The sequence below is a fragment of the Sceloporus undulatus genome, chromosome 5 (assembly GCF_019175285.1).
Source record: "Sceloporus undulatus isolate JIND9_A2432 ecotype Alabama chromosome 5, SceUnd_v1.1, whole genome shotgun sequence".
Taxonomy (NCBI): domain Eukaryota; kingdom Metazoa; phylum Chordata; class Lepidosauria; order Squamata; family Phrynosomatidae; genus Sceloporus; species Sceloporus undulatus.
Window position 1 is genome coordinate 17,479,823 of NC_056526.1, and position 19,547 is coordinate 17,499,369.

Sequence of the window (19,547 nt, forward strand, 5' to 3'; positions counted from 1 at the left end):
ATTATCTTGGTCCTTACAAAAACATTGCTACTTCTGAAACTCTGTACAGCACAATATTTGACTAATGCATATCTACCCCAAAATGGTAATTTTACTATAGAACCTGCAGTAAACCCAGATTTCAGAGCTTGACAAAGTTAAGCTCTTTCTTGAACTAAAACTCAAAGAACCCCCAGTCAGCATGGACAGGAATATTCTTGGAGTCGTAAGCTAAGAAATTATGTTACTGAACTTTGGCTAGGTTTCATACTGATAACGATAGCTTTACTTTGTAAGCTGAGAATCCCAGTCTTTCCTAGCAGTTGAAAACAACCACAAAGTCCAAGATGGCTATATACATAGAATGTTAGAATTGCAGACATCTCAGATGTTGGTCACGCATGTAGAGAGGAATTCAAAATACCTGTTACTGTGCCACCATCTCTGCCAAACTAGACAAGAGGAAAAATCAAGAGGATGGGTTGTGGGGTTGGAAGGAAATACTGAAACTAGAATAATTCAAGCCAGATCTGAATGAAGCAAGATTCCTGTAAAATCCCTAGTGTGTTTTAAAACCTGGAAATACTGTGTGTTTTATACCAGTTGTTTAATTAGTTACAATAGCACAGCTAATCAATCTTTAATCAGTTGACGGCTATAGCATATACATTTCCCCATATATGCCATTCCAGGCCTAAATCTTCACGCTTGACTTCTCCATGAACATATTCTTGGGAAGGCTGAGCAAACTTCTTTAGTCATTTTCAAGTTGAGGAAATCAAACAGAATACACATTTTAGCCTCTAAGCTAAACTTTTTTTAAAAAAAAATAAAGTAAGTGGATGGCTGAGCTGAAGAGAGTATGGCTGGGTGCATTTGAGTCATTTGGAGGGAATTAGGTATTATTGCTAAAGTGCACCTCTAAGTATGGAACTAAATGCTACAAGAGATGAAGATATGCTACTACTTTAATGATCCTCTCCCCACCACCATCATCTCTCATTGTATTTCTAGAACAGACTTCTGTAACGTGGTGATCTGTTCCTATCATCCCCATCCAGAATGGCAAACTGGAAGTGATGAGAGTTGTAGTCCAACACATGTAGATGGAAGGCATCAGGTTGGAGAAGACTGCTCTAGAGCAGGGGTAGGCACAGCTGCGGCCCGCAGGCTGGATGCGGCCCAGCAAGGCCTTGGGACCGGCCCCAGCCCGGTCCTGCCGCCGATTGCCGCCAAAGCCTTTGGCCTCTCGCGTGAGGGCATGGGGCCTTTGGCCTATCAGGAGAAGGCAGGCAGGGGGGGCAAGCGGCAGGCAAGGGGGTCAAGCAGCGTGCAAGGGGGGCAATTGTCTATAGAAGCCTCCGAAACATGCATTTATATTAACATTTTTTTAAAAATCAGCAAATTTTTTGCGTGTCCTCCATTTTTTAAAAAAAGTGTCCTCCATTTGAAAATTTTGTCCTACATTTGTCCCGGTTTATTTATTTATTTAATTATTTTTTTAAAAAAAAAATTTAATTATTTATTTTTTGGCTTCGGCCCTCCAGTTGTCTGAGGGACAGCAAACCGGCCCCCGGCTCAAAAAGGTTGCCTACCCCTGCTCTAGAGGATAGTATTACACATGATATGATAATATCAGAATTTATACATGTTATTTTTTTTATTGCAACTCAAAACAAAAGAGAGGTGCTGCTTAGGAGCTTTATTTTCCCAAGCTGTATTTTCCCAAGTACTAGATATCATATATATCCTTGTTGCGATCAGCCAGTGAGGTGAGGCAGGGACAGTACAAGGAGTTGAATCATAAGCTACATTATACAAGACATTACCAGAGAAAGACAGAGTACAGTGGTCCCTCCACATTCACTGGGGTTAGGGGTGAAGGACCCTCATGATGTAGAAAACTGCAAATAAAAAAAAGTATTCTTTTTACCTAAGAGAAAACCTCTCTAGGAATCTCCATGTCCTCCAGTGCAACTCTATAGTCAACATCTGCCAGAAAGTGATCATAGAAACATGCTGGAGGATCTACAAATGCCTAGAGAAGTGTTTCCTCTGGGAACATCTAGGTTCTCCAGCACAACTATAATCAACTTCTGGCAGAGTTGTGCTGGAGGTCCTAGAGATTCCTAGAGAGAACATGTTAATCAAAACCACAAATAATTAAATCCAGAAATGTCATGTTTGAAATAGAGAGCTGCTGAGGCTTATGCCTGCCTTGAAAAAAAAAAACTTTTTAATCTCAAAACCTTCTCCCTCTCTATTTCAGACATTCAAATGTGAGCTATAGTTATTCTTTTATGGTGGTGGAATGGAGAAAGATGGATAGGAAAAGATGCCAATCTATGCTTTATTGCCACAAGCAGAAGACTGAGGTGTGAGACTTCATAAACTTCAGTATATGCGATGCCATTTTTTTAGGTCCACCTCATTAAAACACCCATTAAATCAACAGGCAGATGGAAAGATATGGTCTTACAGTTCCAGACAGAGCTGAGTGGGCAACTGCACCCTTTAAGCCCATTTTCAGGCCATGGAAGTGAGGAAACATGATTTCTGATTTCAAGGTGGAGGGCGAGTAGAGGACATTCTTTATAATGTCACAGCAAGGGAACCTTTTTTTCCATTGCCCACAACTGGAAGCAGCAACAAAGGCTCTCCTCTCAGTGGGTTGTTATGTTCTCACAGAATGCTTCACTCTGCACAATGCTCTGCTTCATACTTGCTAGTCAAACAAATTTTACTGGTTTGGAGCATTAGAAAAACCTTCAAACCTCATTGCCCAGAGGCCATAGTTGAATAAATGCACAACACCACAGGCAACCATGTCCTTATTTTATTCCTGTCATTCAACTCTTTTCGAGGACAAGCAGACCCAGCATCAATATAGGCGATATCAAGTAACTGCTGATGTCCACATTTTAGTAGAGGTCAAACTGCCGGAACTTAAGACTGGCTGGCCTTCCTGTTATTCCATCTTGCCATTGTAGCCAGTTCACCTGTGCTCTCTTTGAGCTCAAGAAGTGAGAAGACTAAAGAAAAGAAGCAGTTTCCGGGGTCCGGAGGGTAAAGAATTGAAGGGTCAACAAATATAGCTGCAAAGGGAAGGCTTGGGTGGGTGACGGATCCCATTAAGAAAATCTCAGAGCTACCTGACAGCTTCTATGTATTCCTGCCTTGTATTCACATAGAAATTTGTCTCAAGGCAGTATGGTATAGCAGTTTGAGTGTTGGACCAAGATTCCAAAACGCCAGAGTTCAAATCCCCACTCAGGCAGGGAAACCCACTGGGTGACCATGTCACAGACTCTCAGTCTCAAAAGAAAGCAATGACAAACTGCTTCTGAACAAATCTTGCCATGAAAACTCACCAATAGGTTTGTTTTATGGTTGCCATAAGTCAGAAAGAATTTCAAGACACACAACAGCAGCAACAATATCAGCAACTGACTTGTGTCAGCCAGGAGTTCAGTCACAAATTTTCAAGAAACCTGAGGAAAGTGATACAACTGTCCCGTTTAGCTTTCCAAAACTTAGGGTGAAAGCATAAACTACCCAACTGGTAAGTCATTTCTCAACAAAAGCCATATATTGTACTGAACAAAGATTCAAGGAGAAGGAGCCTTTGCTACCTCCATTGGCTTGCCTCTCTCTCACACACTCAGAAGAAGCAATAACAGTCACCACCCTTCAAAATTATCCATATATGTACCGCCTTTCCTTTCAATTGCCTCTTGGCTCACATACAGAACATAAACTTCATTTTATCTTCCTGTTATTACAGAAAAAGCCCTTTAGCCACCTAAATATCCTAAATGCACTAGATCCCATCTGATCCTATAAGCTAAGCAGGCCAGCTCTGCTTAGTACTTGGATAGGAGACCACCAACAAATACCAGGTGCTGTAGGTTGTATTTCAGAGGAAGGAATTGGCAAAACCATCTCTGAATATTCTGAATATTCCTTCCCTAAAAAAACCATATCAAATTCATATGGTTGACATAAGTCAACAGCAAACTTGAAGGCCCTTTGCCTGTATGTCTCAGCTCAAGGGAAAATGTTGACAGCATCTACTCTGGCAAGCTTCCTTTGGATAAGGTACTCTGCTGGCACCAGATTACTGTCCACCATATCTATCATTGATATAAATATTTCACAACCAAACTCTGTTGTCCTTTTCACCCATGTAAGCAAGTAAGAAACAAGCAAACAGTAGTTCCATAGGATTCATGCTGAAAGGACTACCCTAAAATTAGAAATTGTATCAACTAATAATAAGTACAATAATACTATTTGCTGTTACACATTATACTGTTAGAACACATTAAAAATGTTCCCAAACAGCTCTGATTCAAATACCCTGTAATTTTGCTGTAGGCTGTGCCAACACAACTGTGTCTACAAGACAGTAATTAGACACTTTAAACATGGCTATTACCAACTCCTCCTGCTTTCCTTCTAATAAGGCCTATAAACACTAGAACCAGATTCATTTCTGCTTTCTCTCTCCTCTTCTTTCTTCTGCAGTTCAGTAATTCAAGGCATAATAGGTGGCAAATGGAGTTTACAATAAAAGGCCTAGTGGTTGAAGAATTGTTGCAAAATGTTTGGCCAGCACAGTCTATTGCACTGCACACCAATATTCAACTGAAGGAAAACTCAAGGACGGTGCCAATTTATAACAAATAAATAAATAAATAATAAAACCACAGCAACATTTCCAAATAAAAAAATGCATTATTTATTACCTCTCTGCTTCCAGGCGCATCTCCTCTCGTTTCTGCCTCCTGAGTTCTCTGCGACGTTCAAAGTCATCCATGGCGTATATTCAGACTTGGATGAAACCCCAAATCAGACTCAACTCTTTAACGAAACAGACAGGGAGAAAAGGAAATAAGTTAGAACTAGACATGGCAATTAAAGATGCCTTCAGCGAGCAAAGCTAAATTAACTTGTTGCTTCCCTTTTAGAATCGGCCCCCAAATTCAGTTCTCCTAATAAAATGGATTGTCAACAGACAACACAATAACTAAGGTTTCCTTAAACAACTTATAAGATATATAAAACCAATTTTGGAATCTGTCTTCCTATCTATAAATTAAATTATTATGTTTTAAAGCTAAGCTCTTAACATTGTATAAGTGAAGATGGGTGCCTTAAAAATAACTATTAATAATGTACTATATTCTTTGCTGAAATTAAACAAACGTTAGGGAAACAAGCATACCTATACAGTATAATCATTAAGAGCATGCCGTGTATAAGAATGTAAACAGTATACATATTTGTTCATATTACTTTGGCTACTGGAACGTTGAATGAGGTTAGGTAATTGTTAACATCACAATTGTACCATTGCAGGCATACAAAAACAAGCACAGAATTTGTATTTTTCTTTTTAAGAAAAAAAATGCACTGGCAAAATAGTATCCTGAACTTAAAGAGTGTTTTGCCTTGTTAGCCACAAAGCTAAAAAAGTATTTTAGAATGATTCAAGGTGGAATGGAAGTGGAAGAAGGCGAGAGAGAGAGAGAGAGAGAGAGAGAGAGAGAGAGAACGGAAAGAGAGAGAACCTGAAGTTTAAAATACCACCCAGTCGAAAGCAATTTTGCAATAAATCCTCCTTCACAAAGTAAAGCTGAGAGTTGGATTTTTTTTGGGGAGAGGGGGGCTTAATCTTTATATTGCAGAGTCTACAGCTGAAATATGTACCTACCTTTTCCTTGATGTTTTTACTCCATGAAATATTTCCTCCCCTTATAGTTCCTTCATATGCAAAGCTCTTTCAGCCTTTGGTTTATATCCTATCGAGACAAATATAGGAGAATTCTCCTGCAGGCCCTCAGACTTTAAATGACTACCAGAAAAGGGAAAGCTGTTCTCTTTTTGTCCCTGCTTTGTTTACAGAGCTGTCAGTGGTTAGTTAAACTCTGCCTGGAATCTGGCATTTAAGGTCTGCTCCAAGATTGCTTCCTGTGCAAGACTGGAGGCCCTCAACTTCCTCTGGAATTCTAGCCTAGACTCGGCACTCAGGGTGCTTTTCCCCCTCCTCCTTACAAAATTTCCAAGCCTTTAGTCCAAGTTTAGGCATTCAGTGTGAAGAAAATGGTTTTAAAAAATACATATCTGGACTGGGGCACAGTGCAATTTCCAAGAGACGAAGTACAGGAGAAATTAGTTAACTCTTATCTGGATTGTTGCATGTGTGTGTGTGTGTCTGTCGTCTGTCTGTCTGTCTATCTATCTATCTATCTATCTATCTATCATTTGTTTGCAGAGGATTATCCCTCAGAAGGGACACATATCCGGTAGCATTCCTTAAAAGTGAAGCACAGCAGTGCAAGAAGATTGGGGCCGACCATCCCCATGAACAGAGGGAAAAGAGAAATATTCATGTATACAGAGAAATAACAACACTCCGTACATGGGGAAAGGGAGGATGAAGGACTAGTTTAATGCTATTTTGTATTTCAATTTTTATAAACTGACCTGACTTATGCCTCCACCCCTCCAAAAAACAGATTAAACTGATCAATGGAGACAAGACCGTCCAGTTAAGTGCACAGGCATACCCTGAGCAACACAAAGCAATTCATGGCAGTTTTAGCCGCGAGCCCCTGTTTAGTGGTCCATTTTGAAGAGCATACCCTCCAACCTTTCAAAGATGAGGACTGGGGCATGTGTGGCCAAGGTACATCAAAGTGTGTTCAAGATGGCAAAATTTATTAATGAGGAAGAACACACAAGCTAGGAGAGGCTGCAGAAGTTTGCTTTTGCTTGAGCCAACTGGGAAGGACAAGATTCTGCCCCTCCCCCTCCCCAAGGAGTTAATTCAGACCTATTTTTGCACTTTGACCTCAGTTTGCAACAATAGAAGTTGTCTGAGGACTAAGGGGAACATGGGAGTAGGAGAGAGAAACAGGGGAGTTTTTTAAAGCAACTGAAATAGTGGGATGACAGCGGATTAAGCAGTTCTGTCCCTGTCAAATTGGCTCAGTTGGAAGGCATGTGAGAGGGCAGAGCAAATGTCCATACACAAGCTCCCTGTAGACCTTTTGTTTAATATGTATCAGTTGGAGGGGAGAAGTGGGGAGCCCGCTGCCATAATGCATATTCACATAACCCCCCTCCTCCAATGAATGCCTGAAAAAGATTAATGTATAGCCACTGAGATCTGGTCCTGCTCAGAAAAACCTGGCTACAATTTTAATGAATATGAGCCCACTATACCCTAATGACCTTCACTGTATACTGTTGCTACAGCTGCAAACTAGGAGAGACTGAGATGAGACAAGAACTCAGAGACAATCCTAGTGATAAAGTGAAGTTTATGTTACTCCTGACCGAAGATGCAAGGGTAGCAGCACTGTCGTGATTTATCAACTATTTTGGCATATTTTACGTCCCCCTCTCTCTATTATTCTACACAGGGAATTGCTTTGGGTCTACAATTCCCAGACTACATCCCTGACCAGGGATGGATGGAATGCTTTGACTTATAAACTCATGCCTTCCCAACATTTTGGATAGCCCCAGACACAATAACCAATGGTCAGGAATGCTGGGATCTAAAGCCCAAAACAAATGGAGAGCACCAGGATGTGGAAAAATCATGTTTAACTATGTTGTATTTCTCTTACTGTGTGAGATGACCTGATCTCAGTTTTAAAGCAAATAATAGGATATAAATAAAGATAAACAACAAAAATAATACCACAATATACTAATGCTAAAATCATTTTCCATGCATGGGGACTAAAAGGTAACCAAACTGGCAATACAAACACTGAAGGCATCAGCAGGCTTGAGAGAACCACAAAGTTTGCACTGGAAGTGGAATATTAAGCAGGAACAACAGCAGCATCCCCTCAACAGTCCTGATCAATCCTCTGGCACCCCACTCTTTCAGTTGCTTTTAAAATTTCCCTGTCTCACTCACCTTCTCCTAATTCGCCCCTCAGCTTGCTTTTGATTGAATTTCATGAGACCAACAGTTTGTTCATCACAAACCCTTTTTTCAAGCAACCAAAAAGTTGACTGTATACATGGACATCTCCTGACAGCTAATATATAAATCAAGTAGACTACATAAAAGCAGAAGATTAAGAAACCCCATTCTCTTTGAAAAACAAGACAAGGAGCAGATTGTAGCACAGACTATAAACTACTAATATCAAAAACTAGAGTAAACCAATCATCATGCTAAAATACAACGTGAAGAGCATCTTGGTAGAATTTAAAGATAATGTAAAAATAGATTTGCAGTATTAAGTCTAACTGACCAGGAGCCAGAAGAACTCTGGACTGAAGCCAGGGACATTATCAGGGTAAGAATACTAAAAGATGCTATCTGGAGCCAAAAAGAAGGGGAGTTCTCAATTAATGACAGAAGAAACTCTTCAAGCAGTTAAGGACAGACAAGAAGGAAAAAGAAAAGGTGTCAGAAGTCTGAACCCTGAATGTGACCATTCACTGCCATAAAAACTAAATTGAAGTATTTATGTATATGCCTATGGAAAATTTTGAGTTACTTTTGGAAAGTGATGGATGTAGAGAAGGAGGAGGATGAAAGAGTTGTGACAAATGAGTTTTTCAGACAAGGGAAACGAAGTATAATCCAATGGCAATCCGAATGCAATCATGGGGTTTAACGTTATTGCGTGATAGACTACCACACACAATTTTGAGCAATGGAAAGTCAGTCCGAATGCAATCATGGGGTTTCACGTTATTACGTGACAGGTGATCGCACGCAATTTCGGGCAATGGCAAGCTATTTTTGGGCAATGGGAAGTCAGTTCAAATGCAATTCAAATTCACATAAATTTGCTGAACTAGCTAATTCACGTGAATGCATTCTGGCCCCACTTTCTTTTCATTCGAAATTAAGATAAATTCCTCCCATGTGATAAACTCCATAGAAAATGGAGATGAAGCACATTTTAACATTGTTAAATGCATATAAGTGGCTTTGTATTAATGTGGCTTCTAGAAAAATGTACATAATTTTGCATATTATTTTCCATTCTAAAATCTACTAGCATGGTGGCAGGGGTGGTGGTGGTGTGAATCTGCAAAGAGCACTGTGCCAACAATGGAGCAGACATAAGCACCTATCTGTTGAAATACATGCAGCACAGGTTATGTTTGGATTGTACCTCCATAGTAGAGGCATTAAACTGGATAAGATGGATCCAATGCTCTATTCTTTTTCATAAAGGCTCATTGAGAGGTGCATCCAGTCACTCAAAGCAGTGGACTAAACATATTGCTGAAATTGTATGCACACTTAGAAGCAAGCAACCACGGGGAAGTAGAACAAAAGATGTTTCAAGTCTCTCTCATTCTGCCCAATGCTACACTTCCCCTACATTTTAAAAGTGAAAAAAGTAGCAGCAATCCTTACTTGGTCGTCAGTTGTTTAAACTGGCACCCTGCGCCTACAGCATGTCAAGCATTCCTCTGCAATATCTAGAAGAATTAGATATTCTTATTCTGCCTGAAAGGAAAACAAATAAGTCTGTTTTCTATCACAAATTTTACAGAAATATTTGGAAGTGAAAATTTATCCTATAATGGGAGAGTCATTGGCCCTGATGTAAGCAGAACCAGGTTTTGCAGGAAGTGCAGAACAACAGAGGCAATTTATGACACCTATTTATTCCAGCATGGTGTAATGGTTTGAACACTGGACTATGACTCTGGAAACCAGGGTTTGAGATCGGAGGGGGAGCATAGGACCTTTACACTAGAATAGTAAGGTTTTTGGATCACTGTAGCTTAAAAAAAGTAGGCATGTCCATCCAGGCCTCCAGAGTCAATGGTGAATAAAGGCACCAACAAAATCTCTGGTTGGTTAATTGTCTATAGCAGTGATCCCCAAACTTTGGTCACCCAGATGTTTTGGACTTCAGCTCCCAGAATTCCTGACAGTTGGCCAACTTGGCTGGGGCTTCTGGGAGTTGAAGTGCAAAAACATCAGGGAGACCAAAGTGTGGTAATCACTGGTCTATAGCATTATGAAATGTGAATGTTCATTGGCCAAATTGCCCACCCAGCTTCCGTCATTCTTCCGCCTGTCCTTGCTGGCGGGAAAGGTCCCTGTGGATTGAAAATGTTTTTCCATGAAATCCCAATGGATAGGAAATGAAGCTTTTTGTTCGTGAGAAATCTTGACTTTTTGCATAGTTTGGACAGTCACATGGCTGAGATGAAAGTGACTAAGTAAGAGGAAAGATTCTGCTCCTAACAGTAGTATTCAGTCATTTCAGACTCAGCAGCCACATTTAACGCTCTCCTAACTTCTCTAAGAGCTGCTTCTGCTGGTGCCATAAGGGCTGGACTATGTAACAGAATGCTAGGATTCATAGTCCAGGAGGCCTCCAAAGGGGTACCCAGACAGTAGCAGATTATGGTCCAGTGGTAACCAAGCATGGCACCAGCACATCACACACCAGAGCTGGCACTGCCTGCCACAATACTGCCCATCACCCCCAGTCAGCATGCTTAGTGGCTGTGTTGGCTGTAGATAATACAGCACATTCAGGGGGTGTCAGTTTGCCAGCATGCAAACAAAGCTAGCAATGGCAAACTGAATGAGAAAGTTAATAGAAATCCTCCAAGAAGAGCATTTAACTTTCATGTGAAGTTTCCTATTTTGCATCAGCCTACCCTGTTTATTAAAGCAGACTTCCCAACTTAGTGCCTCCCAGATGTTATGAACTTTCTGAATGGGCATGAGTAAAACTATAGCCCAGCATATCTGAAGAATACTGGATGAGGAAAGGCTGTACTAACGTCCTTTGGATAAGCAGCAATCCTGGTAACAGTTTATTGTTCTCCTTTCAATACTACATCTTCTAGTTGGGGGGAAATATCCCTGCTGACAATTTTTGGCCACGATGCCTCTCTTACAGCCACCAAGCAGATGTCAATAAAAACAGTGGCATTCATCATCCACTCTGTCCCACAAAACCTCCATTTAAGGTTGCTCTCTTCACTTTGCAATTTCTCCCTTGGTGTTCCTTTCATGTTAGCACATCTGCAGTCCTTACTGTAAACTTGGCTATGTTTCCATATTCCTTGAAGATACTGAACTTATGCACCACATTTTTAATAGGATGTGTATCAAGCAGCTAGCTTCTTCCCAAACAGAACAGCTCATTTGGGACCCCAGGCAGAATAAACATATTAAGTCATGTGAATATATAGTTTTGTTTTAATAAAGCCTTATCCTTTTATTCTGTGTGCCTAAAAACTTTCAAAGCAAGGTAGCAAATCCATATACCATTCAGATTCATATAGCTCAGTCTAAAACTGGCGAAGAGCCACTCCATGCCAAGATTTTTAAAAAGAAAGTTCTAAAATACATCTACAACACACCTGTGGGTTATCTGTGTGCATGTCCTTTGCTCCTAAAAGTCACAATCCATGATATTAGAAGCTAGTATGAAATGGGGGGAAACTCCTCAGAAGCTGACAGCACTAATGTAGCAGTGATACACTGAGACCTCACAGAAGAGCCATTAAGAACTCCAACAAAAGTGTATTTATGGTGAGGAATATTTATCATAAACATTGTAGGCCAGGACAAGTCCAGTTGCATGACAGTGTACAGCAGGCTTTAGTATACACCCTAAGCACAGACATACTTTTGCTGCATTTTTTCTCTGCCACAAAGAGAAGAAAGGATGAAATTTCAAATACATGGAGTGTTTTGCTCACTACTGAATTAACTCTTCATGCTTCTGGTAGACCAGGAGAAACTAGACTGGAAAAGCTTTAAGCAATTGGAGCAGACAGCTGAAAGCTTTCTTCTGAAAACAGAGCATCTTGTGTCTTGAGAGACAAGATGAGCCTTTTATGCTCCTGTTTTCAAGCTGTGACGTTTCACCACTTGTCATAGGCCAATTCATCCGTATCAGTCGGGAATTTCAGATGGAGTTATGTGAACAGCTACTGAAAAGCATTAAGCTTGCCCATTCCATTGTTCTTTTCCACACATTTGAAGAATTGTTCCTTATTTTAACATAAGCACAAATCATAGTTTGCCTGTTTGGATGAAACAGCTATGGTTTGCCACAAGAAAGAATCAGACAGAACCAAGGGCAGGTGTGTGGACAAGCCAATGGCCTTTGGGGAGCTTTCATTTCGTACGACCCCAGAATTTGTCTTTCTGTCTGAGCAGACCTTGTGTACACAGCAAAATGCATTTGCTATTTTGCTTTAACGACCCTCTCCCAATGCAGCGCTAAACTTGCTCTTGGGTTTTTAATTAAAATGCTACATAAAAGCCTTAATCACCTGTGAATGGGTTGGTTTTATGAATGCTTTTATCACTCAGCTTACACCCTCCCTCCCCTCCTCTCTTTAATTCACATCTTGCAGTACCAAGGCTAAACAAAACATTAAGGTCATGCACTAGAAAAATAACAAGAAGCCAGGAAATGCAAAAGGTAAAATTCCAACAGGAACATTAATTAATTCAACTGAACTGAAAACCCTGCATGCCTTCTGGAGTATACTTTACAAGATAAACAGTGATCTTTTCAGCTACCCATTCACCGTTTAAGGAGGAAAATATGTAAAATAATAATAATGTGCAAAGCAACTAGTCTACATCCTACAGTCCTTTACATTTTTACCTGGGGAGGTGATGGATGTCAGCACTCTGAAGTGAACAGTTCAGAAGTCATAGAATCACAGAACCATAGTGTTGCAAGGGGCCTCATCCAACCTGCTCAATGCAGGATCTTCCCCAAAGCATCCTCAGCAGTTAGCTATGATGTCCAGAGAAGAAGACCCCACCACTTCTCTAGGCAATTGGTTCATTGCCAAACCACTCTGACTGGCAAAATGTTCCTTCCAATTTTCAATCAAAATATACTTTAGACCTGGTCCTACCCTCTGGGGCATCAGAGATCAGACCTGCCCTCTGTTCGCTGTGACAGCCTTTGCTGTCACAGAGAGTGCAAGCATGTTCTCCCTCTATCTTCTTTTTTCCAAGCTGAACATTGCCCTGCTCTTTCAACCTCTTCTGATATGTTTTGTTCTCCATACCTCTTCTGCTTGTTGCCTTCTTTGAATCTGCTCCAACTTGTCTATATCCTTCTTAAGATGAGGCATCCAGAACTGAACACAGTACGCCGGAAGAGGCCTGAGCAGCACAGAATATACTGGAACTATTGCTTCCTTCAGCTTGGAAACTATGCTTTTGTTAATGCAGGATAAAATGGCATTTGCCTTCTTTGCTGCACCACTACCCTGCTGGCTCATATCAACTTATGATCAACAATTATCCCAATGTCCTTTTCACAGGTAATACTGCTGAGCCATGTATACCCCATTTGTCCTTGCACATTTGTTTTTTGTGGCCTGAATGTAGAATTTTGCATTCGTCCCTATTAAATTTCATTTTATTAATTTCTGCCCAATTTTCTAGTTTATCTTGGACCTATTGAATTCTGTTCCAATCTTCCAACGTGTTGGCCATGCCTAACAGTTTTGTATCATCTGCAGATTTTATAAGGTTTCCCTCTACTCTCTCATCTAAGTCATTGATAAAAATATTGAAGAGTAATGGCCCTAGGACAGAACCCTGAGGTACTCTACTTGAGACCTCCTTCCAGGATGCAGTGAAACCACTGATGAAGACCCATTGAGCATGGTTTTCCAACCAATTATGACAGTGGAGTTTATCACATGAAGGAAATCAGGAGTTTATCCTGTTAATATCCTGGAAAAAATCATGTAATTACGCAAAATGATTTCACACAATGTCACACAAAACCCACCATTAAAGTGGTCACAAAGAAGCATTGATGCACATCTATTTATTTTCAGGATTCCAGCAACAATGCATTTCCGATATCACTTATTTGCGTAATTGTGTGTGATAATCATTCACGCAATTACTTGCCATTTTCACTTTATTTGCAGGATGCTTCAAATGCCCATTAATCTCTCTTTAATGTTGAAATTATCCCCGGTGTCATAAACTCAAGTGTTCCCATCTATTCCACATTTAATCAGTTTGCTAATCAAACAAATGCAGGGAACCTTATCAAATGCTTAATTGAAGTCCAGATAAGTGGCATCCATGGCATTCCTACCATCTACTAAACTAGTGACCTGATTTAAAATAAAATATATCAATTTAGTTTGTCAGGATTTGTTCTTGACAAACCCATGCTGGCTCTTACTGATCACTACCTTGTCATCAAGATACTTGTAGACAGATTCCTTTCTGAAAAATACTCTGTTATGTAGGTCAGGTAGACTGGTTTATAGTTTCCTGGATCTTCCTTTTTGCCTTCTTCAGTCCTCTGGCACCTCACCTGTTCTCCAAGACTTTTTCAAATATGATGGCATGTGGTTTAGAGAATACTTCCACAAGTTCCTTCAGTACTCTAAGCTGCAGTTTGTCTGGCCCTGAAGATCTGAACTCATTTTGGTTAGCTAAGCAATTCCTGACTAATCAATCTTGACTTGCAATCCAGATCCTTTATCAAGGTCTCTGCTGCTGCATGGAAGCACACAGTTCTCTTCTTGTGAGAAAACTAAATCAAAATAGGTATTGAGTAGTTCTGCCTTTTCATTTTGTTAGAGAGAGCAAGAGAGAAATGGGAAAGAGCATGTGTCTAATAATACTTCATAGCATTTATCAAAGTAAAGTCTACTGTGTTTAATGGGACTTAAAATGCTGAAAACCAAACATCTTGTGGTGGTCATGGTTTCAATATTTGTGCAGTGTGGAGACAGAAAGGGAGGGATGATAAGTATTGCCAAGAGAAGTGGAAGGAGAAAAAGGTTGAGAGAGAGGAGTGGCTCCTTTTCATCCTGGAGAGAAGTGACCAGTGGGGTCCCACAAGGCTCTGTCCTCGGGCCAGTTCTATTCAACATCTTTATCAATTATTTGGAGGACAAAATTGGGGGAATACTTATCAAATTTGCAGATGATACCAAATTAGGAGGAGTAGCTAATACTCCAGAGGACAATATCAAGATTCAAAATGACCTGAACAGACTAGAAAACTGGGCCAAAGCTAACAAAATGAAATTCAACACGGAGAAATTTAAGTTACTGCACTTAGGGCGGAAAAATGAAAAACACAGATATAGGATGGGGGACACCTGGCTGAATGAAACTACATGTGAAAGGGATCTGGGAGTCCAAGTAGACCACAAGTTGAACATGAGTCAACAGTGTGATGTGGCAGCTAACAAGGCCAATGCGATTTTAGGCTGCATCAATAGAAGTATAGTGTCTAGATCCAGGGAAGTAATAGTGCCACTCTATTCTGCTTGGTCAGGCCCCACCTGGAATACTGTGTCCAGTTCTGGGCACCACAATTCAAAAAGGACATTGAGAAACTGGAGCGTGTCCAAAGGAGGGCGACTAAAATGGTGAAAGGTCTGGAAACCATGCCCTATGAGGAACGACTTAGGGAGCTGGGGATGTTTAGCCTGGAGAAGAGAAGGTTAAGAGGTGATATGATCGCCCTGTTTAAATATTTGAAGGGATGTCATATTGAGGAGGGAGCAAGCTTGTTTTCTGCTGCTCCAGAGACTAGGACCCGGAGCAATGGATGCAAGCTGCAGGAAAAGAGATTCCACCTCAACATTAGGAGGAACTTCCTGACAGTAAGGGCTGTTCGACAGTGGAACAAACTCCCTCGAAGTGTAGTGGAGTCTCCTTCCTTAGAGGTCTTCAAACAGAGGCTGGATGGCCATCTGTCGGGGATGCTTTGATTGTGATTTCCTGCATGGCAGGGGGTTGGACTGGATGGCCCTTGTGGTCTCTTCCAACTCTACGATTCTATGATTCTATGATCATACGGGAGGAATTTCTCTTAATTTCGAATGAAAAGAAAGTAGGGCCAGAACGCATTCACATGAATTTGCTAGTTCAATGAATTTACGTGAATTCAAATTGTGCTCAAACTGACTTCCCATTGCCTGAAAATAGCTTGCCATTGCCCGAAATTGTGTGTGGTAGTCTATCACGCAATAACGTGAAACCCCATGATTGCATTCGGATTGCCATTGGATTATACTTCCAATTTCCCTTGCCTGATAAACTCCACTGAGAGAGAGAGATGGGGAAGAGGGAGAATTATTGAGGAGAAAGAATGTGAGAGAAGGAGGCACTAAGGAAGGAAACAAAAGTTATAGAAAGGTGGGAAAAGGAGAAGGAAAAAAACAAAAGGGAAGGAGAAGATGTTTAGCTACATGTTGTGGGTGAGAAAATGCAGAAGATGGAAAAGGATGGGAAAGAGAGAAATGAAAAATGAAAGAGAAAGGATTCAAATGTCTCAGCAGATCTGAAGAAGAAAGAAATTAATATGATGCTTTTTTGCTAACAGTCGTGCACTTTTTTTTTTTGCTAACAATGGATGTCTCAGACCACGAAAGGAAATTGTACTGCAGCTTTCAAACATTTAGGTTAAGGAAAGGAATGTGGAAACAGAACGGGAAAGTTAAATATCAGATAGGAAATGCCACAAAGCAGCAATCCTGTAGCACCATATTCAGCAATACCTGAGGCAGTGAATGCTAAAACAATTCACTGTTTCCCCCACAGTGACAACTCCTGCTGAGGGATTCTGGGAATTATAGGCCAAAACAACAACAACAATTTCAACAGTTTGAGTCTAACTGCATAGGAAGAAGCTTGCATTCACATCATGATATCATAACTATGAGATATTTGAGATATGAAAACAATGGGCAGATTCTCACATTCAGTCATAGCCTCTGTGCAAACATACAGCTTGGAGGATCAGGTAGGAAGTCATTAACCAGGCAGACTAGAGGGAATGGATGCTCAAACCAGCGCAAGGTCTGGATGAGCCCTGTGTTTTCTCCCAAAATCCAGCAATCAGAGATGCCCCATAATCAAAAGGCATGTACAGCTACTGAGCTGAGTCAACATCCTCTTAAATCTAGGCTGGCAGCACCACTGTGCATTGTGCTAATGACTTTTGAAAGTTACAGCACAATACTAAGCATGTCTACTCAGAAGGAAATATTCACAATCTGTACAGAACATTTACTGCTCCCATGGCTATAGAAGTCTGTGTTAAGGGGGAGGGGGATGATATTCTATGCAAGAGAGGAAGTCCCATTTAATAAAAATTAAAACAGGAAGGAAGGAAGGAAGGAAGGAAGGAAGGAAGGAAGGAAGGAAATATTCTCAGCTGTTTGGGATCTTATCTGCTTTAAATGAAATAGCTTTCTGCAACTTCATAAATAATTAAGCTTCATAAATAAAGCTGGAGCTTCATATATAAATGAGAGGGAAATACTTTTCATGGAATGCTTTTCAAAATTGGAGAGACGTATTCCAAAAGCCAACTATTTATGGGGAAACACCAATTTCAGAAAACAATCTGAAATAAGTGCTGCCAATCAAAGCAGATGTTCACATTTATCAAAATGGACACCATCTATCTTATTGAAAGGAAGCCATCTGTCTTACTACACAAAGAACATGTGGTTACTACTTTATACTTTACAAAATGTAATAGCAGACAGAAATGAATGCAGAGATGACTAAGCACTCTGAGGGTTCCTATTAAGAGCACATGTAGCCCTGCCAATGTATTAATATTTAAAGTTTCTACAGTTTAGTATCAGCTTTAGTTCCAAAGTTATATATGGAGGGAGGGAAGCTAGGAGGAGGAGGGAGCGAGAGAGAGAAGCCAATGTTGAGCCAGCTGGCAGATTAGATAAATCTATTAAAATAGTATCCTACTGAACAGAAATTTCCTCTTTCCTTTTTCTATAGCCAGATGCATTGGTTCCTAGGAGAAGGGGGGGGGAATAAAAGAGAAACACTCCTAGCATTCCATGTCTGAGTGGAAGGGCAACCTTATTCAAAATGGTCTATGCTCAAGAGAATATACAATACTTAGCCCTGCAATTATCTGGCAGCAGAAGCTCTGGATTAGCCAGGTTTGGCCTAAAAATAAGAATGTCAGAAGAGCTTTTCTGGCTCATCCATACATTGCTCTGATTCTGTTCACACCATGGCCAACCAGATGTCTCAGTAGGAAGCCCACCAACAGGAAATGAGGTTAGTAGCTCCTTTCTACTCATGCTCTCCAACAACTGATACTGTTCTGTGTAATGCTTCTCACACTGCAGATTATTTAGAGCAATCATGACTAGTCACCCTTGAAAGCCACTTCCTCAATGTGATTGTCTAGATCACCTTTTAAAACCATCTAAGCTGGTAATCATCAGTGGATCTTGTGGTATTAAATTCCATGATTTAACTAGGTGAAGAAGTATTTATTTTTATGTGTCCTGCAACCCTCACACTTCAGCTCAATTGGATGGCCCTTGATTCTTGTATATATGACAGAGGGGGAGAAAATTCCCTTAGTCCGCCTTCTCCACACTATATACAGTATAATGAGACATTCTTTTATAATGCTCCCAACCCTGCCCCCTAGTTTTCTGACATATTCAAAACCTCATTGCTTAGGATGGAAGGAAGAGCCAAACTACATCTTTGCTCCACAGGCCCATAGTCTTCAAACCCTTCTCACCAGCTAGAACCAGCTTCCTTTTCACCCACCGTAAAACACACCAGCTTGCAAAACAAGAACATACAAAGGCATTTTGCTTTTTTTGTTTTAATTTTGAGCACATGCACTGTCTGTAAGGGGATTTCTCCAGCCTGACTAACAGTCCGGATTCATTAGTCCTTCTGTGATGGTTTTCTCTGGCCTGCGGATACATGATGAATCTCAGATGTTATTCATCCAGAATAAAATCACACTCTGTTGACTTTGCAGAGTATGAGGAGGGAGGGGAGAGTTAAGAATAGTAGTTTTCACAAAGAAATCTTAAAAATGGATATTCAGTGTAAGACAGATGCAGAGGATAAGAAATTCAAAGGAGATTAAAATATTTTGGCTTCCTTTACAAAAAGGCTGTCTTCTTAAATGAACAAAACTGGATCGCATTGGGCCTTTCCTATTTACAATATATTTATAAAAAACAAAGTGATACTGTTGCATTTCCCTTTATTACTCAACAAGAATGCATGCACACACAGAAAACACAACATTAATGGGATGGTGTGGCTGCCAACTATATGATTAATCCTGTCTGGAAATTGACACATTTCAGTAGAGGGGATTTTATTTCCTTCAAGCAAAACTTTCAAAACTAAACCAAGAGAGGTCATCTCACTTCCTGTACAGTTTACCACTTCTGAACCAAACTGCTGGTTACAGTCCTATCATGGGAGGACTAGCTGTGTGAAGAAGGGGGGGAAATTAAATCTTTATGCTTAGACAAATTATTCATTGCCAAGTAGATTCTTTATTGCCTTTGTTTCTTGAAGGAATGAGCTGCAGCAGAATTGAGATGAACCTCCAATAAAGACAGAGTGGACTAGTAGGTAAAGGAAAGGATTGAGAGCTGTACTAGATATGATTGTAGCAATTCTGCATGTTTAAACTCAAAATTGTATTCTTATGCCTAATGTATCACTCTTGGGGGTACAGGAATTCTGCGCTTCTGTACAATATGCATTTTGCACCCTGCACTTGTTT

At 40.4% G+C, this 19,547-nt stretch overlaps 1 protein-coding gene across 18 annotated transcripts in view; it reads right to left on the reverse strand.

Moving 5' to 3' along the window:
- Window positions 1-19,547, reverse strand: part of CALD1 (caldesmon 1) — a 227,383-nt gene that overhangs the window by 107,186 nt on the left and 100,650 nt on the right. For 4 of the 18 annotated variants that reach the window (XM_042466863.1, XM_042466861.1, XM_042466860.1 and 1 more), the window contains exons 1-2: window positions 5,696-5,923; window positions 4,728-4,842 (exon numbers count right to left, since the gene is read on the reverse strand). In XM_042466863.1, coding sequence (XP_042322797.1) covers window positions 4,728-4,798 — 71 coding nt within the window. In that variant the 5' untranslated portion in view covers window positions 4,799-4,842; window positions 5,696-5,923. Of the gene's footprint in view, window positions 1-4,727; window positions 4,843-5,695; window positions 5,934-19,547 lie in introns of those variants that run through there. The other 14 variants (XM_042466856.1, XM_042466853.1, XM_042466865.1 and 11 more) reach the window with 9 other exon arrangements.